Source organism: Nicotiana sylvestris, chromosome 9 (genome assembly GCF_000393655.2).
Source record: "Nicotiana sylvestris chromosome 9, ASM39365v2, whole genome shotgun sequence".
Lineage (NCBI taxonomy): Eukaryota > Viridiplantae > Streptophyta > Magnoliopsida > Solanales > Solanaceae > Nicotiana > Nicotiana sylvestris.
The window spans coordinates 31638535-31664975 of NC_091065.1; the positions used below are offsets into that span (position 1 = coordinate 31638535).

The window sequence follows — 26441 nt, forward strand, 5'->3', positions numbered from 1 at the left end:
TTGATTGAGATAAAATCGCAATATAACTAATCTTGGGATTAGTTATCCCATGATTGTAGTGTTATTTTTATCCCTATAGGAGGGTGGGATAACACCCCCGAGATAATTAATCCTGGAATAACTTGTTTCCCAACCGAACGACCTCTAAAAAGTTGAACTATAGAGCTTACTAGCATATTTAACCAAGCTTCTTCGAGGCCAAAAATAATTCTTTTGTCAAAAAAATACTTTTTCAAAGTTGAGGTGTTTGGTCAAGTTTTAGAAGGAAGAAAAATGCTTTTAAGTAGAAGCAAAAACTATTTCTGAAAAGCTGAAAAAATTGTTTCACCTTAAACTCCAGGAGTCCTGGACCAGGACTTTGATTTGCAGTAGATCAAACGCACGTCATAGGTTAAAACCCTACCACAGACAAAACCCTATTATTTAAGCGGAGAAAGATAAAGAGAGTCCCATTATCAATCATCTAAGCATGAACATACGGTAAGAAAACAAGAGAATCCTCTACTGTAAAAGGAAGGTAAGGGCAAAACAAGCTCTACTTCTATTAGCATCAAGAAGTAAAGCGAAATAAACCACATTGATGATACCATTACTATAATCTAACACGTTAACAATGCTCATTTACAAATTCTCGTCAGAAAACACTAATGATCTTTTGCATTTCTAATAGCAAAAATAAGATCTTCAGTTGGACTGTACACTGTTGTGATAGAAATTACAGCATGGATTTAGCAAAATATGACAGACAGCACTTCGCAGAATGCATTTCACCAATGAGGACAAATAAAAAAAGAAACAAAACTTCAGCCACCATCACAATTTCATTTTTCTTGAACATGTTCTTGATGTTTCTTTTTCCTTGGCTCTCCCTTCCCATGTTCTCTCTGCGTAAATGTGCCCTTTTCTTTTTGTATGTGTTTGGGAAGGTGGGAGAAAGTTTATTGTGTACAAGGGATGCACCACTTGCTTTTATCACTGCGCTTATCTGGTCCGGAACTCATTCCTGAATCTAGTTAGATTGTTGGAGAACTTATCCCTGTTCTTCTGATCCAAGCTTCGAGTTATATCAGCCATAAGTTTGTCAAAGCACACTGAAAGACGCTGTTGCTGGTCTGTTGGCTGCAGATGAAAATGGATAAAGAGGAGCTGTCAGCACAAGGAAGTAGATCATTAGTCCACGAAGATGTGCATTGATACAACCAATCCATCTTTTTCGCCTTATGGTAAAAAAAATAAAAATAAAAAGTTAGATTACGAACAATGATACCAAATAGACCAACATTATGGCAATAGACAAAATAAATTATCCCTAACTAACAAGATTCTCATACCTGTGAAGACAAAATCTGAGCTCTTAAGTTTGAGAACATCTGCAAGATGCGAATGAATCATAATCATATCAGGTATAGTAATACACAACCATTCCTCTCCACTATAAAGCATATTCTAATATCTAAATTATTCTGTTTGTTACAATGTAATGCATTCATTAAATGAATTCTTCCTATAAACCTGTGATGCAGGTGGATTAACAAAGAATATGTCATAATGGAACTCCATGGATTAAACCATGACAACCTATTAGAAAGAAGCAATGGACTAGGCAAAGGGAGAACATCAAGCACAGTGGATACAACTATTTCTGACATCTAATTAGTAGAAGGGTTTAAAAAAAATCAAACACATCTCAACTGTAAACGCAAGATTAAGTCTGCTGATTCAATCAACATCCGTGTGATATAGTTATGATTTGCTTTTGTTACTACCATAATTTAATGAAATTCAAAATTGTGGAACTGGTGATTTAACTGCAAACAGAACCCAATACTGTGCCTTGTGTGAAAACACCGGCACAGACATATGTATGTGTGTATCATAGTCACATTTGCATCTTGCAGTTTTCGAAATAATAAGTAGACGGAATCTAAATGCTACAAAAATTAGTGTCACCTCTTCGCTGATGAGTATCATACTCAGCATCGGTCTACTTAGGCTCCACTGGTTGCCACAATCTTCAAACAGAACAATCTCAAAGAGAGTCTTCATTATCTATCAGGGAAGATGATCACGTTGACATAACAAATGAATCAGTTCCATATCACAAGAACTTTTTTCTTTTGATAAGGTAAAGTAAATTTCGTTAAAATCAATACCAAGAAGGTACTATGAAGGGTAGAAGAAGAAGGGAATTTACAAATTTTGATTATGTCCCCATGCTATCTAAAAAATGAAAAAACAAATGTGACATGCTATCAAACATATGACCCCTTACACCAAAAGTATATATTTGTAAATTAAACATATGCTTTACAATAGAAATGTGATTTGTCTTTCTCTCAAGCAACTCTTGTTTCTCTCAAAGCCAAACAGTCCACTGCATAATGGAGCAGTCTTCCACAATGTCTTCGATCTTTTGCTTATCTTCTGACCCAGCCAGCACAGTAATAGGCTCTTTATATCCCCTGGCATGACCCAGCTAACTCCAAAAAGATTTAATACAATGAGCAGATTAGTCATACTTGATTGAATGCAGGAATAACTGTCTGCTGCCCTCCTAAGAACTTTCGCAGAAGAAGCATCTACTGCATAAGGGCAATCCTATTCTTTGAAGATTATCCTGAGTCAAACAAGTATTCCTAGTTGAAACTCAAGTAAAACAACCACTCTGGGAGGTACTCTTGATTTCCAAATAAGTTTCCAAGGCCAATCAGCATTCCAGCAACCATTTTATTTTTAAAATAGATTTCAGTAGCTCTTAACAGCAAAGTCTCCCCTTTTACTGGACAAGTCAGATCAGTGACTCATTTTTCTCATCATTTAAGGATACAGACTGTACAACCTCTAGTAGAAGACCAAACTCATCAATCTCCAAATCATTGAGATTTCTTCTAAGTTGCAGATGCTATCTAGCTTCAGAGAAACAGTCAGCCACCAAACAACTTTTATTTACAGCCAAACTAACATAGAGTAAGATTTTTGCGCGCACTCTAATGTCCATCTAACATGTTTACGGCTTCCCACACTCAATCTAGTATATAGTTGGAAGTCGCTCCAATAACTACAGATATGCTTCCAGATAGTTATTTGTTATGCATAGCTGTAGCTTAGGAGTCCAATGATCTACAATCCCATATTTGGTGAAAAATAACATCTTTCTATAATCCTGCTTTACCATCATTAAATCTCCAGAGCCATTTGATAAGTACACTCCCAAACTTTTATTTTGAAACTCGAGAATCTTCACTTCAGTGCCATCACTTTCTTTATGTATCATCACCTGTTGCCATTGATAGATGCTTCATTCTCTGTGTAGCACTACCTTGCCAGAGGAAATTATTTCTCAGCTTATTTAATCTTTTCTCCACAGTAGAACAGAATAGTATGAGGCCTCAAAGATGTAGGCATGGTATCCAACACAACATTCACCCAAGTGAGTCTCCCACCAAACCTTTATTTGAATGAGTTCTTCACTCCCGTGCACCACCTTCTCTATTTATCATCACAAGTTGCACATGACTAGACACATCTTCCTTGTGTAGCATTATCTTGTCAGGGGAAATTATCCCTCAGCTGATCTAATATTTCTCCACAGTAGAAGGGATGGGGATAAGGGGCATCAAATAGGTAGGTACGTTATCCAACATACCATTCACCAAAGTTAGTCTCCCACCAAAAGGATAAATATAGTTTTTTCCATGCAGAGAATTTTTTCTCATATCTGCCAAGAACTCCCAGCCAATTCCCTTTGGCCTTCAATTTAGCAGCAAGAGGAAGATCCAAATAAGCAGTAGCAGGGTAAGCTTCTATTTTCATCCCAGTATATCAGAGAGCTCCAGAAGAATACTTTCTGCATTTAGAGCGAAAATGCTACTCTTGGCCAGATTAATTTGTCATGGTGATGGAAGCACCAAGTCTTTCGCTAAAGAGGGCTAAAAGTCTTGGATGGCTTGAGGGTTTCCAGATTGATGGTAAAAGTGAGGAAAAGAGGTGAAAGTGGATCACCTTGTCTTAAGCCTCTCAGCGGCTTAAAGAAACCTTCAGGATCCCCCATTAATAAGAATAGCAAACCTGACAGTAGATATACATGTATGTATCCACTGGATAATGACCATTTCACATGGTCATATGCGTTTCCTAAGTCCAATTTACAGGTTACCCCATGCCAGTCTATCTGCAAATAATGGTCCGAGCATTCATTAGCAACATAGCAGCATCAATGTTTTGCCAATCTTTTATAAAGGCAATCTGATTCACAAAGATTTGTTGATTACCATCTTCGAGTAGTCAGTAAGGTCCTTAGTAAACACTTCCAAGCATGCTGATGGGCCTATAATCTTTTATTTCCATGGAAATTTCTTTTGGTGCAAGCGCTATGAATGTGGCATTAAAACTCCTTCAAAAGTGTCTTCTTTGTGAAAAAAAATCAAATTTTTTTATTATATCATTTTCATAGTAGGCCAACATTTCCGAAAGGATATACTGAATCCTTCAGGTCCAAAAGCTTTCTCCCCTACAAAGTGTCGAACACTGATTCCACTTCCTCAGCAAGAAACTGTCTTTGCAGGCAATCTCTCTCATCATCAGGAAGAACAGCCAACATGTTATCTTCCTATAAACTTCTCCATTTTTCATTCTCTATTAATAGCTTCTCATAGGAGCCCAAAATTTGATTCTTAATCAACTTCTTGTCTCCTACCGGCTTGCCATGAATGTTATTAAAAGTCATTGCTTCGTCACTTAAAGTGATGAAGTGATAGGTTATCGCTTCACAGGCAGGAGCAAATTTATAGGTGAGATTATGGGGCGCTAGAACCTAGGTCTCTCCGTAAAATCAGATATTTTATGTGCATATTTTCTAAAATTGGTATAATATTAACTGTTGGACCCATGCTCCAAGAAGGCTGAATGGTACACTTGGTTGAAGGTTGAGTTATTTACCAAGAGGAATAGGGATCAATTCTCACTTAATACATTTTTTCTCCTTTTTTTAGTAGTGCACCCATATACTAGGAATCATAAATCCGCCTCTGTTCACATGTGAAGCCATGTGCTTCAAAGGAGTGTGCAGCCCAAAAAATCACACAAAGTCATCCCACAGAGAATTAGTTGATTCTTTGAATCTCAATTTTGAGGAGTTTGATCAATATCTGCATTATTTATTGTCCCAGGGCGGGTGGGGCATGGTACAAAACTCAATAGATAATGGGCCCCCCTCTACTCTTCTTCATTTAAATACTCAACTTTTGTCCATGGCAAGGTTGCAAACTGCGACATGCACCAAGACATCATGTGTTGTGCTCATACCACTTGATCAAAGTCTCGGGGTAGAAAAATATATGCATTACTGCATATTAGATGCTAAAATTAATTATTTCTTGTAACGACTTGGCCGGTTGTTTTGTGCATTTGAGCCTCGTTCCTCTCGTATGCTTGTTTGTTGTTTTTTGACTTGTGTGGATGGTTGGTTTGGTTTCTGAAAGGTTTTGGAATGAATTGGAACACTAGTTCCATGATTGGAAGCTTAAGTTGTAACAGTTGACCAAGGAGTAAACGACCTCGGATTCGTGTTTTGATGGTTCGATAGGTTTGTGGGATGATTTTGGACTTAGGCGTATGTCCGGATTTGGATTTGGAGGTTCCTAGGTTAGTTTGGCTCTAATTGGCAAAAGTTGAAAATTTAAAGGTTTGAAAAGTTTGCAAGTTTGACCGGGAGTTGATTTTGAGGTTATCGAGTTCGGATTGTCGTTCCGAGAATTGGAATAGGTCTATTTTGTCATTTGGAACTTGTGTGCAAAGTTTGGTGGCATTTCGAGTTGATTTGATAGGAATCAGATGTTTGGTTGGAAGTTTAGAAGCTTATGAACTTAAGAGAAGTTCAATTGATGGTTTGATCGTCGATTTGTAGATGTAGTGATCTTCCATGTGTTTTGAGGCTTTGGATAGGTCCGGGTAGTGTTTACAGACTTGTTGATATGATTGGACGGTGTCTTTGGTGGCTCGGGTAAGTTTCGAACCACCCGAAGCTTGGTTGAATTGCAAATATTCTATTGGCGTATGGTGTGCTTCGCGAACGCGAAGGCTTACTTAGGGCAACTGTGGTATTTGTTCTCCACGTTCGCGAATAGGGTGTCGTGTTCGCGAAGAGCTGGGGTCGTTGATCTTCACGTTCGCGAGTAAAGGGCTTGCTTTCGCGTAGAGGAGAGGGCTAGCTGGGACTGGGGTTAGCCTTCACGTTCGCAAAGTCTGGGACGCGTTCGCGTAAGCTTAAGTTGCCCGTGTATCGCATTCGCGGGTGGTTGACCGCGTTCCCGAAGAGTCTTTTTGGCAGAGGCTAAGTTGTGCTTCGCGAACACGAGGCTTGGGCCGCGTTCGCAAAGGGTATTCTGAGAAAGCACGGGAGAAAATATATTATTGATTGATAATGACAATGATACAATTAGCCCAATATATACAATACATGTCCTACTCCTAATACATATGGAATTAGGGTTATTTACTACTATTTATACAATGAAACTAACACTCCCCTCAAGCTGGTGCATATAAATCATATGTACCGAGCTTGTTACATATATAACTAATACGAGGACCAGTGAGGGACTTGGTGAAAATATCAGCAAGCTGATCGTTCGACTTCACAAATTTTGTAGCAATATCTCCCGAGAGTATCTTTTCTCTGACAAAGTGACAGTCAATCTCGATGTGTTTAGTTCTCTCATGGAACACTGGATTTCACGCAATATGAAGAGCGGCTTAATTATCACACACAAGTCACATCTGACTAATCTCACCAAATTTCAACTCCTTGAGCAACTGTTTGATCCAAATTAGCTCACATGTGGCCATAGCCATTGCTCGATATTCTGCTTCTGCACTAGACCGAGCCACCAAATTCTGTTTCTTGCTCTTCCAAGAAACCAAATTTCCTCCTACTAAGACACAATATCCAGACATAGAACGTCTATCAGAAGGTGATCCTGCCCAATCAGCATCTGAGTATTCAACGATCTACTCATGGCCTCGATCTTCAAACAATAAGCCTTTGCCTGGAGCTGATTTTATATATCGAAGAATGCAGACAACTGCATCCCAATGGCTATCACAGGGAGAATCCATAAACTGACTCACAACACACACAGAAAAGGAAATGTCAGGTCTAGTCACTGTGAGGTAATTTAATTTACCAACCAACCGCCTATATCTTGCAGGATCGCTAAGAGGCTCCCCCTGTCGTGACAGAAGTTTAGAATTCGAATCCAACGGAGTGTCAACAGGTCTACAACCTGTCATTCTTGTCTCCTCAAGAATATCTAAGGCATACTTTCGTTGTGAGATCACAATACCTGAGCTAGACTGAGCGACCTCAATACCCAGAAAATACTTTAATCTGCCCAGATCCTTAGTCTGAAAGTGCTGAAAGAGATGTTGCTTCAACTTACTAATATCATCCTGATCATTGCCGGTAATAACAATATCGTCAACATAAACGACCAGATAAATACAGAGATTTGAAGCAGAATGTCGATAAAATACAGAGTGATCAGCTTTACTACGAGTCATGCCAAACTCCTGAATAACTGTGTTGAACTTACCAAACCAGGCTCGAGGAGACTGCTTTAGACCATAGAAGGACCGGCGCAACCGACATACAAGGCCACTAGACTCCCCCTGAGCAACAAAACCAGGTGGTTGCTCCATATAAACCTCATCCACAAGATCACCGTGAAGAAAAACATTCTTAATGTCCAACTGATAGAGAGGCCAATGGCGAACAACAGCCATGGATAGAAAAAGGCGGACTGATGCAATTTTAGCTACGGGAGAGAAAGTATCACTGTAATCGAGTCCAAATATCTGAGTATATCCTTTGGCAACAAGACGAGCCTTAAGTCGATCAACCTGGCCATCTGGACCAACTTTGACTGCATACACCCAACGACAACCAACGGTCGATTTACCTAAAGGAAGAGGAACAAGCTCCCAAGTACCACTCGTATGTAAACCAGACATCTCGTCAATCATAGCCTGTCGCCATCCGGGATGAGACAGTGGTTCACCTGTAGCATTAGGGATGGAAACAGACGACAAAGATGACACAAATGCACAATGGGATGATGAGAGACGATGGTAACTTAAACCGATATAATGAGGATTAGGATTAAGTGTGGACCGTATACCTTTTCGTAGTGCAATCGGTTGATTAAGAGGAAATAAGTCCGCAGTATTAGCAGGGTCAGGTGCAGGACGTGAATCAACTAGGCCTGATGCTGGGGGCGGACGACGATGATAAGTCAAGAGTGGTGGAGCTGTAGAAGGTTGAACTGGACTAGGTGGTGGCACTGGAGCTATAGTTGGTGGAACTGGACTAGGTGATGGCACTGGACTCGGTGGTGACACTAGAGCTATAGGTGGTGGAGCTATAATTGGAACTGTAGGCAGTGGAGCTATGGAGGAAGATGAATAGGAGATAGGGACTGAATCTCCAAAAGAAGGAACAGGTAGCACCTCAGAAATATCTAAGTGATTAACTGGACCTGTGAAGTATGATTGGGTTTCAAAAAAGGTAACATCAGCAGACATAAGAAATCGCTGAAGGTCAGGAGAATAACATCGATATCCCTTTTGCGTTCTCGAGTAACCCAGAAATATGCACTTAAGAGCACGGGGAACTAACTTATCTTTTCCTGGAGTAAGGTCATGAACAAAGCACGTACCCCCAAAGACACGGGGTGGAAGAGAGAACAAAGGTAAGTGGGGAAACAGGACAGAGAATGGAACTTGATTTTGGATAGCTGAAGATGGCATATAATTAATAAGATAACAAGATGTAAGAACCGCATCTCCCAAAAACGCAGCGGAACATGAGATTGTATGAGTAGACTACGAGCAGTTTCAATAATGAGTAGGCTACGAGCAGTTTCAATAAGATGTCTATTCTTTCTTTCAGCTATCCCATTTTGTTGGGATGTGTACGGACAAGATATTTGATGAATAATCACATGGGAGTTCATAAACTGCTGAAATGGGAAAGACAAACACTCTAGGGCATTATCACTACGAAATGTGCGGATAGAAACCCCAAATTGATTTTGAATTTCAGCATGGAAGGTCTGGAAAATAGAAAACAACTCAAATCGATTTTTCATCAAAAATATCCAAGTGCACCTGGAATAATCATCAATGAAACTGACAAAGTAGCGGAATCCTAAGGTAGAACTAACCCGACTAGGACCCCAAACATCTGAATGGACTAAAGTAAAAGGTGACTTTGCTCGATTGTCAAGACGCCGCAGGAAATGGGAGCGGGTATGCTTACCGAGCTGACACGACTCACACTCTAGAGTGGACAAGTGAGATAAGCCAGGTACCATTTTCTGAAGTTTTGACAAACTGGGGTGTCCTAACCATTTATGCAATAAATCTCGTAAATCAGTAACAGAAGAAGTTATTGGAGGAAGACAAGATGCGAGTCCATGTGATTTTGCAAGGATAAGATAATAAAGTCTATCTGACTCACGTCCGGTACCAATGATCCGCCCTGTACTGCGTTCCTGTATAAAAACAAGGTCATCAAGAAATAAAACAGCAGATTTAAGTGATTTGGCTAAGCGACTAACGGCTATGAGATTTTTTTTTATTTTTTTTTATTTTTTTTTATTTTTTTAAACCCCTCCCAAATTAGGAGGATCTATAGTGTTTCCACACTTCCCCTCCATGGTGACTCGAACCCAAGACCTAACGGTCGTAGGTGGAGGTGCTTTTACCAACTGAGCAAGCCTCACTTGTCGGCTATGAGATTAAAAGGACTACCAGGAACATAAAGAACAGAGTCTAAAGGTAAGGAAGGAAGTGGACTTGCTTGACCTATTGCAGTTGCCATGGCTTGAGACCCATTGGCCATTGTGACTGTTGGAAGAGATTGAGAATATGAGATACTAGTGAAAAGAGATTTGTTACTAGAAATATGATCAGGTGCACCTGAATCAGTGACCCAAGACTCAGAAGGTGAAGATTGGGAGACACCAGTCATGCTACTATTTGTTGGAACAACAGAGGTTAATCCTGAAGATGTCTGTTTACGTGCTTTGTACTGAAGGAACTCAATATAATCCGGTAAAGAAACCATTTGGATTGGATTTATTGCATTTAATCCAACTGATTGTGAGTTAAAGGCTTCAGGTACGAATTCCATTATAATATCGTGCCGGAAAAAGCAGAAAATTACTGGGGATCAATGTTCACGCCGGAAAAATCACTGTAGCTCGCCGGAAAATTCCAAAGTTGTCGGAATCTGTCGGAAATAGTACCAATGGACTCGGAATTTCAAGGAGATGAAGCTGTCCTGAAGAAATTTTTTCAAAATCTGACCGGAAGGGGTCACACGCGCTGGCGCGTGTGACAGACGCGCAGCCGGAAACAGTTCTCCGACAGGCGCGTGACGGCGCGTGGCTAACTATTTTCCGGTGATTTTTTCTGGGGTTTGGTCGGATCTCTCTTGGGAACCTTGTGCCGGTGTTGGATTTTGCACAACATTGATAATTAGTGACATTGACGCAACTAGTCACTTAGGTCACCGGAAAATTGCACGGTGACTGAGTTCTTTCTTCCCGGATATCGCTGGAATGACGCACAACGATCTCTTCTCACCGATGCTCTGATACCATGTGAGAAAGCACGGGAGAAAATATATTATTGATTGATAATGACAATGATACAATGAGCCCTATATATACAATACATGTCCTACTCCTAATACATATGGGATTAGGGTTATTTACTACTATTTATACAATAAAGCTAACAGGTATCACTGGGCAGACTTATAAGTGATGTAAATTCGGGACTTCGACCCATTATTTCATATTTTAAGCCCTAGACTTGGAGATTGGTGATATTTGAAGAGGATTTTCACACAAGGCAAGAGGGTAAGTGATTTCTATCTGATTTTAACATTATATCTTGTTTCTCCATGGATTATTACACATATTATGGGATCGAAAGAGAAATGTTTAGGGGTTTTGGCTGATTTTAAAGAGTGAAAAATGGAGATTTGAACCCCATTCGAAGTCGAATTTGGATGAAACTTGTAATTTGGACTCGTATTCTAATGGGTAGTCGGGATTTATGACTTTGCTCGGGTTCGAAAAGCGGGTCTGGGTTGACTTTTTGGCTGACTTCGTACTTTCTATTAAAGATCGAGTCTTTATGCTCCGATGTCGTTCCTTTAGCATTATTTGACATAGTGGTCTGTTATTGACTAAATTCGTGCTGTTTGGAGGTCGATTCGCGCGAGAAGGCATTTTTGAGTATTGATTCAAGCACCTTGAGGTAAGTAACTTGTCTAAACTTGGTTTGAGGGTAAAATCACTTGGTTTGAGGGTAAAATCATTGTTGGCTATGATATTTGAGGTATGTAGGGGTGACGCACATGCTAGGTGACGAGCATATATGCATACAACCGGGTTATTCATGATCCAGGTAGACCTTAGGCTATTATGTGTCTTGTTTTGCTATCATGCTCCGCTATTTCCGTGTTTTCTCCACTTGTATAACTACGTGAGTTATTATTCATGTTAGAAATCATGTCTATGCTATGTGCTTATCTGTTTGAGACGTGATAGAGTTATTCTTGCTATATTGAGTTGTTCGCCTTAATTGTAGTCATATTCTCAGTCATGATGTTACATCTGCGTATTATATCTCTATCTCTATACATTCTTTATATGTTATCTCACATATTGTTGGTGCCTTTATATGTGTGACACGAGTTGAACTGAGTATCGTGATATGTGAGCATTTTAGACTTGAGCACTTGATGATTGATCTTGGCCATAGAGTTGATCTGATACTGATAGTGAGGTGACGTGTGCACCAAGCCCACATTGGGCTGAGTGGTATTGATTATGAGATCACACGTGCGTCAGGCCCTATATTGGGCTACGTGATATTGATCGTTGACTTAGATCCGATCAGCGCTTGGGCTAGAACCAGCCCCTACGGAGTCAGGTAATAACATGTGGGTACAAACACACGGGTCATATATATATATGCCTTGTGCGGGACTTGTGTCAAGCAATGGTATAGTGCTGAATGTGGTGGTGTGTGATGATTGAAGGGTATTTGTGTCAGACACTATACATGTGCTGAAATTGGGTATACTTGATTTAACTACGATATTGTTGATTCTAGCATACATACTTGTCATACAGGTATAGAGTTGTGTTTCTTCCCTCATGCTAATTGGTACTTAATGTCTATTTGATATGTAGAACGAGGAATCACAGTAAAATTGATAAAACCATATTTAGGTGATTTTTGTGGAAGAATTTATGTCTTAACTTATATTCTTGATAAGCATGCTTATTTCCCTTCTTATTGTGAAAAGGTTGAACTTGATATTACTTGAGCTACTTTTCCTTTTTGCCGTTATTATACTTGTTGGCTATTTGAAATGAATATTGGACCTTACTAAGCTCGTTACTGCTTTCAGCTCGAGGTTAGGTTTGTTACTTATTGAGTACATGAGGTCAGCTAGCTATATTCATAATACACTCTATACTTCATGTGTAAATCCATGTGCTGCTGAGAGAGGTGATTGCTAGAGAGTGGCTTCGGTACCAATTTTGGAGATTTCGAGGTAGCTGCTATTTCCATTGCCAGGCCTTGAAGTCCCTTTTTCTCTTAATTCGTGTTATATTGTACCATCTTTCAGACAGTATTGTATTTTGGGTTCAGACTCTGTATTTGAATTCTGTAGCGTTCATGTACTCGATGACACCAGATCGTGGGATAGTTTTCAGTTGCATTGTTATTATTGATTTCAGCTATTTATGTTATTCGGCTGTTGAGATTATTTAATAACGTTATTTAAGTTTGTTTCTGCTAATCGATTGTTGGCTTGCCTAGCAAGCGGTGTTAGGCACCGTCACGACTCCGATGGGATTTTGGGTCATGACATTTCTATTGAAACTTTACATAGATAGATATATGTTTATCTTCTCAAATTTTTCAATAAATTGAGCGCTTCACTTCAAAGAAGCATGAAGCTTTCACTTCTTGCTTTTCGCCAACACCATGGACTTTGTTGCTTTCTTTATGCTTTTTAGTTTTATCACCTTGCTTGATCCATAAACAGCTTTATTCTGCCTCCACTATGTTTCTTCAGCTTTGGCAATCTCTTCAGCTCTTTTGAAAGGCTAGACTGCATGGATTCCACCTCATACTCAGCTCCTATTACTGAATTTGACTAATCCTTCATAGCAAGATTTCCCAAAACAGCTTTCTATATTTCTTGCAGCATACCGAAGACTTCCTTAGTTCCTTGTCCATTTTTTGATATCCAGGTTCAACAACTTTAACTTTTTGGCTAGGACAACATTCCCTGTACCTCATATGATTTCCACCATCTATCCACTAAATCAATGAATTCATTATCAGCCACATATTCTCGAATTTAAAATGACCTTTCTGTATTCCAATCCCCACATTCCAAGAGAATAGATTAGTGATTTGCACAAACTCTAGGAAGGCCCCTCGGTTTTATAGTCTTAAAAGAAGTCATCCCGTTTAGTAGATATAAGGAACCTATCAATCCTTGATGCACAAGAAATATCATTACCCCTTAATCAGTTGATTGTCCACATTGGAAGGGATAAATCATCATAGGTAACTCATCAACTACTTCTGTGAAATCTCTTATAGATCTAGGATTGAAAACTCCGCCACACCTTTCGTCACTAAATCTTGTGACACTGAAATCCATCCGACAACACATGATGATGCTTCGAACCCCTAATTAGCAACCACTTCATGCCAAAGCTCCTTTCTCCCCCATCACAAGGGCAGTAGAGATCCAGAGTTCAACTCCTACGACAAAACAGTAGCCGCGCAGACCCATCAATCGTTACATATCCATATTTTCTTGTCCAGCAACAGTGGAATACCTCCACTACTTCCCTAGGCTTCCACAATCAGCCCTTCTGCTCATGTACTGCCCCCTATCTTTTTAATAAGAGAAAAATCTGCATTGTTCATTTTTGTTTCCACAAAACAGATGATATCTGCTTTCCAACTCTAACCATCAGCCTTATCAATCTTTGTTCATCTTTATCTTTTAGGGGTTCCAAAAGCTTAACTTCAAATTCACTTCTTTTCATTCAATAACTTCCTCCTGCTGCCCACTGCCCACTGCCCATATATCCACTAGACTCACCATAATTGACATTAAACGGGCAATTACAACTCCCTTTAAATATAGGAGAAGGATTTGAGTTTGACACCAATTTATAGGTCCTGATATTTTCAATCTGTAATAACAGATCAAGGAGCTCATTTTCGAGTTCATCATATGAACCCCAAGTAGTTTACACATTTCAGTATACTCCTTCTTACCCATCTTGACGCCCTTCTCAGTTTAATCTTTTACTGAAATTGCGCATAAATATATCAAAGGAGAATCAACAGCATGTGTTCATGTGAATTCTTCAAAAACCTTTGAATGAAATTCTGCTGCAGATTTTCCCAGGTCATATTGTCATCTTCAGGTAATGACTCCATCTCACCCTTTCATCCTCGAAATATTCCAGAGAAAAGCTTTCTTCGGACCTAGGGGAAGGTCTTGGACAAACATATCCAAGGAAGCAAGCACAGAGACTGTAGTATCTTTATTTCCCATCAATTCCAACAACTGCATGGAGCTCTCAACTTTCCGACACTAAAGGATACATGAGATAAGGGTCTGCGTCTTTAAACATGGGTCTTCAGCTTTGGACTTGCAGATATTTTTAAAATTGGCTGCCCATCCATTAGATATATGAATGTTTGAAATGGTTGGACTGCTCCTCATTTTCACCAATGAATTGGATGGTCCTATCTACTTAATAGAAGACCCAGGCGCACCAGACTTAAAATTAGAAGAGGAAAATTGGATCCCCGTCCGTTAGATATATGAATGTTCGTAACGGTTGGGTTGCTCCTTATTTTCACCAATGAATAAGATGGGCTACTTTTATTATTTGTCTACTTATTAGAAGACCCAGACGCACCAGACTTAAAAATTAGAAAAGCAAAGCCTTCACAAGATGGCCCTTTTCATTTTTAAATTTTAAATCTGGTTGCACAATTGACATGCATCCCGTACGCATGTTAGAATTCCACAAGGTATTCTTATTGGGAAACTGTGACGCTGCATTTAAACCACCAAGGTTCTACACCTCATCTCTTCCATTTCTGTGATAGCCGTATTTTACATCCTGATCAACTTTCTCCACCCAAGCATTGGACTCCACCCATATCCGAACACTAAACGTGAAGTTATCCACCATGATTTTAATCGTCGTCGGGACTTTTATCTCCGCAAAACACATGCAGATTCTAGCCCATCTCAGATATATTATGTATCTCTTATTATCATCCATTTCTAAAAAACAGAATCTGTCTCCAATTTTTCTTGAAGATGTCTTTCAACCGCGGAAAACTTGAACATCTTATCCAAACCTGGTCGGGGCGCTAATTTTGTCGATGAAAAACGTTGATCGGTGACCACCATTTAGTTCTTTAACTCATCTAGCCGGAATATTTCAATTCTTGCAGCCCATTTTTGAAATTCCCAATGAGTAGGGCGATTTTCTGGAATCACCAAAGCAACCAATTAAGCATGTATACAAATACTCCATCGTATACCTGAGAGAGTAGTTGTCAATCAAGAATATATTGCTCCGTTCTATCATTATTTAAGATTTTAACATCTTCTCTTTGCCAAATCTTTATCTATACCACATAAGGACAAATCCACTCCAGGTGGTCACTCTTTCAACATCTCTTCCTTCCACGACCCTTTCTCAACAAATTTAATAATTTTATTAGCAGAGTCCAGCCATCCCAAGTTCTCTCCCAACTGTGGAATGATATTGTGGGTCTTTTTTCTTCCCTTCACAGACACTACTATAATATAATTTACAAACAAATTGAAATTTTAGAAGATAAACTACTATGACGATACTATGATATGCAATAGAAACTTTATCTATACTAGTAGAATTAGGCCGACAGAGGGCCCAACATTCACTACCTATTGTTGAAAATAATTTTGGCATGAGACTTTTGAACATAGTAATGAGCATGCTATACCATCTTCCGAAATCTACTGCATTTTCCAGCCCAAACTCCACATTCCCACACCACCACCCGAACAAAAATATGTATATACGAGCAATAACAAAAAAATAAAAATAAAGGATGAAACCTCATGAAATAAAAGGGACAAAACGAACTGGAGGGAGGGGTCAAAAAAGAACAGAATTCCCTTCTACCACGGCTAAAACGAATATGCAGTTTCTAAAAAAGGTCTTGAAATCATTATTCCTTTAAATAAATAGAGCAGTTGAACTTACTTCAAGAAATATGTTCGGACAATCGGCTAAATGTTGAGCCAGGTTAAGAGCCACGGGGGTAGTTGGTGACTCTCCAGCTGTTATGTGATCGAAATAAAAAGTAGCCAAGTTGTCCACAGCAGATGCACACTAAAAATAAATAAATTGGAGTCAGTTTGTTGAGAACTAATTATATGATTCATCCCAGCAAGGCTGTTATTGAAGCGTGACCACCTTATACAAAAGCTTAAGCTGTCAGATAGAGCACACTTTTAATTATTTAACTAGTTTTTGGACACGTACGTTGCATGTGCATTCCTATCAATTTTATATAATATATGTTAATAAATAGTGAGCATATTCGACCGACTTAATTACTAAATACAAAATAATTAGGTTTATATAAATATGCAATATGATCATATCCTACTTCCTTTTCCTTATAGACAATTAATAGAGCCTAATTATCATATGTCTTCTCTATTACTGTAAGTTCGTTCCTCGTTGTTCTTTCAACACTTTGGATTGGAGCTCTATTTGATATAATAATATAAAGGAAACTATAACACCACCTATATGTAGACTGACTTCATTCCTTCAACACATGAACTATGATGATTTAGAAAGGAAGAAATATAATATGTATATTTGAAAACTATTATAATCTATCTTAATATTAAGGATAAACAAAGAGAAAAATAGATGCATATCTGATATGGAGCTCGTTGGCATAGAGAAACACCGAACTAATCAGAGTCGCACAAATGCACATAGAGGGGGACATATGAGATGGAGCTCGTTGGCTGTTAAGCATATGTCGATCTCATTTAAAATCACAACTTAGAAAGTATTTCTGTATAGGTCTGCCTTCCAAGAACTTTACATATCTATCCTTGACGTGTGGTCATCTACTTTTGCACTCAATTTGAATCTCTACCTTTTGTAATTATGCTCTCATTAACTTACATATATAGATGATATATTGACACTACCTTTGCCTGTTCATTTTTTCTAGCGCTTAGGTTATTTGAACTTTAAGTATAGTTAATTCATTGATAGTATAAAAAATTACTGCTCAATGTGAGAAAAGAATATAAACATAATAGAATTTCTGAAGTGATTTTGTGGGTTAGTAACGTATAAATGAAAGAAATAATTTAAAAAATTAGATAAAAATGAAAATAGCAAGAAGTGCATGGAAGAGGTGCAACTTCACTAATATCAGTATTTATTATGGAATGCTTGCCCTAACGTTTCAGCACATTAGTATAATAAAGTTTTGGTTTAAAGTTGATGAAGGAAGAACTTATTTATTTTTTAAGGGTATTAATGTCACTTAATTTTATAAGGATATTTTAGTCTTTTGACTTCACACTAAGGCCTTCACACTTATATTATAGTATAATTATATTAGGTCTCGCTTGTGGACCTGATTGGGTCAAACACGTGAAATATTTTTTGCTTTTTGAGTGGTGGTGAGATTTGAACTCACGATCTTTGCATGCTCATCCACCATGTTGAAGTGTGTGACCACCTCGTATAAAGTTTAAGATGTTAGAGAAGAGCACACTTTTAATTACTTACTTATATTATGTCTCAACACTTGCAAAGATCAAACAAATACAAAGAAATGGCATCCAACATCCCAAGGACAATGATCGAACGCAGCACAAACCTGTGATTTGATATTTGCATCCAGTACTTTAAGTCCAGACTCAAGAGACCCAGCAATAAATATAAAGCTACTTGAGTCCAAGTTTAGTATCAAATGGATCTGGTTTTTCATCATGATTTCCAGGAATGTGAAGTAAGCTCCTGAAAGCTGTAGGATAAGACAATTCGAAGTGGTTATATTGTTAAAATGAAATGCAGACAATGTGATCATTTACAGAGGGAAAAAGATTATATACCCCTCAAAATTCGTGTAAGAGTTATGTCCACTGCTGAGGACACAATCAGGGATAAAACCACTTTTAAAGATAAACAGCTTAAACAAATTAGCTCAATTTGACACCACTGCTCATTCGAAGAATGTTGAGGCTCTAATGTTTAAGAAGCAGCAACACCGCTGATCGAACAGATAAATTTTTGCCAGAATAACAATGAGAAGGTCCACTTTAAAAATAAGTGGTCAGTAGTTTAAAATATTTAACTCGATCATACCAATCAAAAGAAAATGTAAGCTATAGACAAAGACACAGAAAAAAATGAAAAAGGAACTGAAAAGAAAACCAAAATGATCAACTTCTTCTCTGCATCTGCTCCCCACATACACAAGACTCAAAGACGGCTTAAATCTACTCCAAGCAAACACTAAAGGCATACAAATGGTGCTCCAAACACATAAAGAACTACAAGTGGCTGCTACCAAATCCATATTTAAAGATGTATATCCTGATAAACTAATTTTAATCAATATACTTCCGCAGTTTTCATATGCTAGCATCATTATCAGAACCAAATTGCCTAAATGTTAGTTCCAACATAATGCTCAATAGATAACAGGAGTATTTCTTTCCACCAGGATGTCGACCTCCCAAATGCCTCAGTAGTCTCTATATTTTCCCGTGTTGTAATTGTGTCACTTATAAGTATGTTTTCTTAGCTGAGCGAATGTAGACAACTCACAATAAACCATACTTTACATCTGCAACAAGCACATAGAAACTATGGGCTCAAACTTGGTGCGTATGTGAATTGTAATGCTCCCATTCTTTGTTGGGAGTACACTCCAAAATAAGTAGAGTGCTGGCAACAAATTTTGATGTTTGTTGGGAAGTTTATATGTTCATAAATCACATAAAATATCTTTGTTCAGAGCATAAAGCAGCAGAAGATTTTATGTTCAGAAACAAAAGCAGTCTGAACATACTATTTTGTTAACATCATATAGTAAGAAGAGTTAATTCTCATGTGATAAGCATCCAAGAAATAAAATACCAGCGATATTTTTGGATAAATCAGCTCTTAATATAATACCTTTCTATATGCGAGTATATCAGCCAAAGGAATAGATAGAGCCATCCTCATAGAAATGTCAAAAGCATCTGCTAGCGCTCTGTCCCCATAAATCTCAAACACCCCAAAGTTGACATAGTTACCAGCAAGTGCTACAGTGTAGAGTAAAGCATAAGCAATTACATAATGATGAAAGGACGATCAATTCAGTTTTTTACATTCCCATTTGTTAACATTACATTTCCAGGGTTACTGTAGTGTTGATCAGCTAAATACACAGATGGGGAAAATACATACAGTCTGCTAGGCAGAGAGCCACATATATTTTGCACAAGGGAACAAAGGTCCAAAGAGAAAAGGGGAAACAAAAGAGAAAGAAAACAAAGGGTTAACAGAACTTGCTTAAACAACTGTTCACTTGACTGTTAAGAACAATAAGATGGGGTGGGTAATAGAAGAAGCTACTCCTCTAAATTTACAGAGTTTAGCGGAAGAGAAGGACCAAGAATTTGAGGCTTCAATTTGGGTACACCAGAACATAATCAGACTCGGCAAGGTGTTTGGGATAAATATTCAGGGATGCAAGAAAGAAGCATAGTCGCCTTTCATGAAAATTGAAAACAAGAGACAAGAGAACAAAGGGTTTCCAGATATGCAAGTGTCAGAAACTCCACGACAAAAAGGAATTAAAGAACTAAAAGGGCTGGAAATAGGAAGCAACTTCAGAAGCAATAGTACTAGAAGTAAGGGGGGCATATGGTTATCCAGGATCAATGAAGGTAAACATTCTCTCATGGAATGTTAGGGGGTTGAATCGACATTGAAAAAGAATGTTGATCAAGAGTTTAATTCACAAGTGGAAAGCAGATATATATTGTTTTCAAGAATCCAAAATCGAAGGAGACATTGGAGAGATAGTAAAAGAACTGTGGAAATAATAGATGGCGGAAATATGCACAATTGGAAGCTAGTGGGACTAGAGGGGGGATATTAGTTTCATGGGATGGTAAATGTGACGGAAGACCTGATTTTATCCTGGCCTTTAAACTTAATGCAAAAACTTAATATCCTCAACCAACTAGCTGAACGGGAGGAAATACATGATCAGAGATGTCTGACTGAGGAAGAAATACATGTTAAGTCTGCTTTAGCTCCGGAATTTGAAGAGATTGCTAGAAATGAGGAGGCGGCTTGGAGGCAAAGATCTAGGGCTCTTTGGTTGAAACAAGTGAATAAAACACTATATATTTCCACAGAACTTCAAATGCTGATAGGAGATACAATAATATTGACAAATTGAATGTAGAAGGGGAAACTATGGTGTGTCCCGCAGACATATAAAAGGAGATTGTCACATTCTACCAAAAACTATATTTTGAACCAAAAATATGGATGACACAGGTCAATCTCAAAAATTGTCCTATAATTTCTCCAGAAGAGAACTTAATGTTGCAAAGTCCTTTTGAAACTCAGGAGATCTGGAAAGTGTAAAGGCATGTGTAGGGGACAAGCTCCAAGTCCTGATAAATATTCTATCTTCATTCAATGATCGGAGGTAGTGAACAAGGAAGTAGTAGCTGCAATCCAGAAATAACACGAACAGGGTGTGTTTGAAAAGAGTTTTAATGCCACCTTTGTGGCATTAATTCCTAAGAAGGTGGGGGCCAAAAAGATGAAAGATTTCAGGCCTAGAAGTCTAATAGGAAGTGTTTACAAGATCATATCTAAATTATTGACTGAAAGACTCAAAAAAGTAGTAAACAACCAGGTGGATGCTCAACAAATGACTTTCATTAGGGGCAGACAGATAATGGATGCCCCTTTAATCGCCAATGAATGTGTAGATGCAAGATTGAAAAGCAAAGAGCCTGGAATATTATGCAAACTGGACATAGAGAAGGTATATGATCACTTAAATTGGAACTTTCTGTTAGATGGATTAACTGGATCAAATTTTGCATCAGTACAGTAAAGTTCTCAATTCTGGTCAATGGTTCATCAGCTTGTTGTTCCTTCTCATAGGGGTTTGAGGCAAGGAGACCCTTTATCTCCTTTTCTCTTCATAATCTCTATGGAAAGATTGAATGATATGCTAAAAACTGCCCAATTAAACAATTGGATAAGGGGTTTTAAGGTAAATGCTAGGGCTGAGAGCAATACGGAGACATCCCATCTACAGTATGTTGATGACACTATTGTATTTTGTGAGGCTGACAGTGAACAACTGAAAGTATTAAGGGCAATTTTATCTTGTTTGAAGCTACATCTGGATTACATATTAACTGGAACAAAAGCTTTATGTATCCAATAAATATTGTAAATGAGACGCAATGCTTGTCTAGAATTCTTGGAGGTAAAATAGGGGAGCTTCCTACCGTTTATCTGGGAATGCCATTGGGGGCAAAGATCAAATCAAAAGGGATATGGAATGGTGTTATAGAAAAATGTGAAAAGAAGTAGACTAACTGGAAGAGTCAGTACCTATCTAAGGGGGTAGATTAACTCTAAATAACTCTGTAATGGATGCTAAGCCTACTTACATGATGTCCCTGTTTCCTATTCCTGTGAACGTAGTGAAGAGAATAGATGCATTAAGAACAAACTACTTGTGGGAAGGGAGCTGCGATAAGAAGAAAGTACATTTAGTCAAATAGAACTCGCATACAATCAACAAGAAGGAAGGGGGGTTGGGAATAAAGAACTTGAGAACTCAGAATCAAAGCTTGATGATGAAGTGGTTATGGAGATTTTCTTAAGAAGAACAATCCTTATGGAAAGAGGTGATTAGGGAAAAGTATGGTACGGATGGTAAATGGACAACAAAATCACTGAATGGGCCTTATGGGGTAAGTCTATGGAAATCCATCAGGAATCTATGGCGTAAATTCATGAACAAAACCAAATTCAGCGTAGGAAATGGCATGAAGATATCCTTTTGGAAGGATAATTGGTTAGGGCAAGGATCTTTGAGACAATTTTGAGACAATTTTTCCTGACATCTACATCCTCAATCAGCAACAAAAAGCAACAATAGGAGAGGCATGGAATATGCAAGGGTGGAAGCTTACTTACAGAAGACTGAGTTTTACAATATTATAGAACAGTTCAAGGAATTTCAAACTCGGAAGACAGTATGAATTGGCAAGGAAATAAAATTGGGAAGTTCTCTGGTAAATCAGCTTATAAGGAATTCATCCTTTCCATGAATCAAGTCAGTTGTTGGCCATGGAAACTGATTTGGAAAGTTAAAATTCCATAAAAAAATTGCTTGCTTTACTTGGTTGATGGCAATGGAGGCGGTGTTGACACAGGACAATCTAGTCAAGAGAGGATATCAATTATGCGCTAAATGCTACTTATGTGGAGAGGAGGCAGAGTCAATTAGTCATTTAGTCATCTCTTTTTACACTGCAGGTTGACTGCTCAACTATGGAGATTTATCAACTCAAGGGGTATTATGTGGACTATGCCAAGAATAATTCCTGAAGTTCTTACATGCTGAAATAAAGATGGTAATTTGTCTAATCAGAAGGAGAGATGGAGGAGTCCCAGCTTGCATCTGGTGGATAATTTGGGAAGAGAGAAACCAGAGATGTTTTGAAGACAAGTACAATCATGTCCAGAATATGAAGATGAAGTGTCTATTGTTGTTCTACTTTTGGTGTAAAAGAAAACTTTTAGAAAACCATGAGTCTCTTTTTGATGTTTTAGATTCCTTGTGAGAAGAACAAGGATTAGGAGTCTTTCTTCCTCTCCTATGTAATTATGGGATGTGTAGTCGTTATTAATATACAATATGTTACCTTCTCAGAAAAAAAATCTTAAAATTCCAAGTTAATAGAAATATCAACTTTATGAAATATATACTAATTCTTATTGAGAGAAATAAAAACAAAAATAATAAGCTACTCTACTGGAGTTTATCACAGTAAGACAAAAGAGGGGGAAAACAAGGCAACATAAAACAGAAGTAGTGGGCTTCGTAACTCCTCCTAGGCATGAAACTTAACAGTCAGAGAAGGTTAGTCTTACGAGCAAACAGCATACAGGAAGCCTTCCATTTCAAGGGCCATACACAGGGAAATCTAGAATATATCCAAAATATTTTTTTGGAGAACGAATATAACCAAAATATTTTAGAAGCTAAAAATTCCTACCTCTCGAAAGAATAGTCAAAGAAATCCAAATACCCTTGTATTTGAACTGATACATATCCACGTGACTAGGCAGAGAGAGAATTCTGGATCCATATGCAACAATTAATTTGCTGACTTCTCGAAAAAGAAGAATGCCATTGGGAGATGAGATTTCAAAATTCAGTCGTTGGGACTTGTTCAGCACAAACTCGGCTATGAATTTAAGCAGCGGTGTTGTCACCTATTCCAGACATTAAAAAAAATGGAGACACAATTATATTAGCTTTAAAGGAGAAGAAGACAAAAGTCTCCAGTGTGCACCAAAGCACAAGCACTTTCTAGGGATCAAATTCTCTGTTTTTTTTATAATTATAATGCGCTAAGATCAGAGTGAATGAAATAGCAACAGAAAAATATCTTAAATTTTAAGGGAAAATTGCCACCTACAAGTTGATATCACAAAAAGTTACTATTTTTGTTTTCAATATTTGTTAGATCTCCTGCAAGGGAAAAATGTTTCAACAATCTGGTACGCTTCATCTCACCAGCATGTAAACCCATATACACAAATGTTCTTTATCCAGGACCGACACTGCAAACAGAGTAGCTCATTCTTGTATTGGCAAGTAAATGTCAAGAGAGAAATATATATGCACAGCATATATTTGGATGTGCTTCCATTGGGTACGAATTCTATGGAAGAATGTATGTAAAGGGAAAACAGAACAGTGGTAAAGATTTAACAGTAGAAATTCTAATGCTCTTTAAAGATTAAATCTCACCTCTGGAGTGTCTGCCCATATTCTTATGGCCTTAAGAAGAAGGGGAATATGTGCTGGATATAACCAATCAAATAGGAAACCATATGTTCTTCGGCTGTTGAACAGTAGGAATAGGAGGACAAAGATGAAGTGAAAGCATTTGAAAAAATAAAGTCTTATGCCTCAACAGGAAAAATTCTTATTCACCGTGCTACTAACCTACTTGTAGCCATTGCAATTCCTCTGAGATCCCTCATCAACCCAATTAATGCTTGCTTAACATCATCAGTGCGAAACAAGGCATCCAGAATCAGTTCCAGACTCAGCAAGACCTTTTATTGCATCATTACCGCTCAACTCATCAGTGTGAGGAACAGAAACATAATTACAGCTTCTGAACTTTTACAATAAGGCGAATGACTAGGAGCAGTTTATTCATGGAAAAAAGAGTTGAGCAACTTCTGGTGCAATTAAACAAAAACAAAGCTGAGGTAAAACTCTTTCGCATACTATTCATGGTGGTAAGACAAAATAAGAAAGTTACATAATTATTGCTCCAAAAACACACCTGCAGCAGTGGATCCATTGATGCTTTAAATTTCAAAAAGCTATCTTCCATAAAGATCAACAAGCCAATAATATAGTAAAAGGTAGTTCTACTACGAGAGCACCTGTAGTCCCCCAAAAACGGGAATTCTTCCCTCTAAATATGAAAAATTTAAAGTATTAGTCCAACCAAAGCTACAAATGTTTAGGAATCAGCAGAAAAGAGAGCAATGTACCACAGCTATAAATGATACTTACATTACGATTGGATATTATTAATTGAGTAGTATCCAACTTTACAAGAAGTTTTGCAGTCATATATCTGCCAAACCAAGAAGCTTTAAGTAATTAGAATAGAACAAGGAGATGCCTCAACTCTAATAATTGGTGAAAAACTTGAGAAGAAAAGTAAGATGATACTTGCCCAGATGCCATTTCCAACATGAGATTCAGTGTTTGACTGATAACTTCCTCACTCTAATGAAAAAGAAGAGATATAATGATTCATGATCACGGCAAAATCACAAAAAATCAATTATGACAATTACCTCTCCATAAAACTTAAGATTGGTTGCTATCTTCCCAACAATGACGTTCAATATTAGCATATGATCATGGAGCCCAAGAAGCTCAGCCAATTTAGCATATAGTTGCTGTAGAGGAATAAATGGATTAAATGCCCAGCAAGAGAAATGACAATAGAAAGTTTTTGGCACTTGGGTACCACAGCAAACAAATTTCAATTGTGTACCTTAGATGAATGTATTGCCTGATCTCCAACATACGACTTTCTAAAGTTCTGGAAGAAAACAAGAATAGCTAGATCAAGGCGCTGTTTGCTCGTTTCTGCATATCTCTGCATTATATCAAGGATAAATGACATAAACGATGATGTCAGAATCAACCCAATATATACAAGTTTGATCAAGTTCCCAAGAAAAGAAAAAGAATAAAATGCTTGAACGTGTAAATGAGGATGTGCTATTGACACAATAGAGTTTCACCTTTATTTTAGTTCAGGGAATGTGACAATAACTTTTCTACGTGTCAGAGCTATAAGAGTGCCAAAGTATAGGAAGGAAATTTGAGTGAACCTGACTGCGTAAACCACTATCAGTAACATTTATCAGCCGCAGGACGCGTGCTGAAAGTTCTGCATCAAGGATTTCTTGAGATTCCCCACTGAAAGTAGAAACAAACATGAGAGAAAATTAGGAGAATGTGAACCTAAAACAACACAGCTAAAATAAGTAAATAAGCTTGGCAATACCTGTATCCACTAAGTTGCTTAGTCTTAACAATAGCTGCAATTATGTGAACTATCCAAGCAAATTTTGTTTCCACCACCGTAAGAACCTGGGGATCAGCGGATTCCTGTTTCAAACAGAAATAAATGTATCACTGCAAACACATAAGCTTCATTAGACCTTCAACCCTTAGAAATTATAAAACAAAAAATCTAAGCATACCATATACATCTGCAGTAGAGGATCAGTAACCTGCATAATGTATGAGCTACAACTCTCATACTGTGTCAAATTAACTCAAATTAATCCAAATTCAGCAATTTCAGTAAGTCAAAAGCCAACAGTAAAAACAAACATTGAACTTAAATGAATTAGAAAGTCAAGCAACTTTCAGAACATTTTGATAATCTCAAGAGTGTAAAT

The 26441-nt window shown here is 37.9% G+C and overlaps 1 protein-coding gene across 2 annotated transcripts in view; it reads right to left on the bottom strand.

Moving 5' to 3' along the window:
• Nucleotides 1-558: 558 nt before the first annotated feature.
• The window catches only part of LOC104210249 (uncharacterized), a 61511-nt gene continuing 35628 nt past the window's right edge, over nt 559-26441 (bottom strand). For both annotated transcript variants that reach the window (XM_009759105.1, XM_070156003.1), the window contains exons 13-29: nt 26241-26300; nt 26042-26145; nt 25866-25953; nt 25523-25627; nt 25320-25424; nt 25196-25248; nt 25030-25093; nt 24794-24928; nt 24445-24557; nt 24247-24340; nt 23486-23705; nt 19350-19480; nt 18046-18192; nt 16392-16520; nt 1951-2049; nt 1332-1370; nt 559-1119 (exon numbers count right to left, since the gene is read on the bottom strand). In XM_009759105.1, coding sequence (XP_009757407.1) covers nt 982-1119; nt 1332-1370; nt 1951-2049; nt 16392-16520; nt 18046-18192; nt 19350-19480; nt 23486-23705; nt 24247-24340; nt 24445-24557; nt 24794-24928; nt 25030-25093; nt 25196-25248; nt 25320-25424; nt 25523-25627; nt 25866-25953; nt 26042-26145; nt 26241-26300 — 1824 coding nt within the window. In that variant the 3' untranslated portion in view covers nt 559-981. The remainder of the gene's footprint in view (nt 1120-1331; nt 1371-1950; nt 2050-16391; nt 16521-18045; nt 18193-19349; nt 19481-23485; nt 23706-24246; nt 24341-24444; nt 24558-24793; nt 24929-25029; nt 25094-25195; nt 25249-25319; nt 25425-25522; nt 25628-25865; nt 25954-26041; nt 26146-26240; nt 26301-26441) is intronic.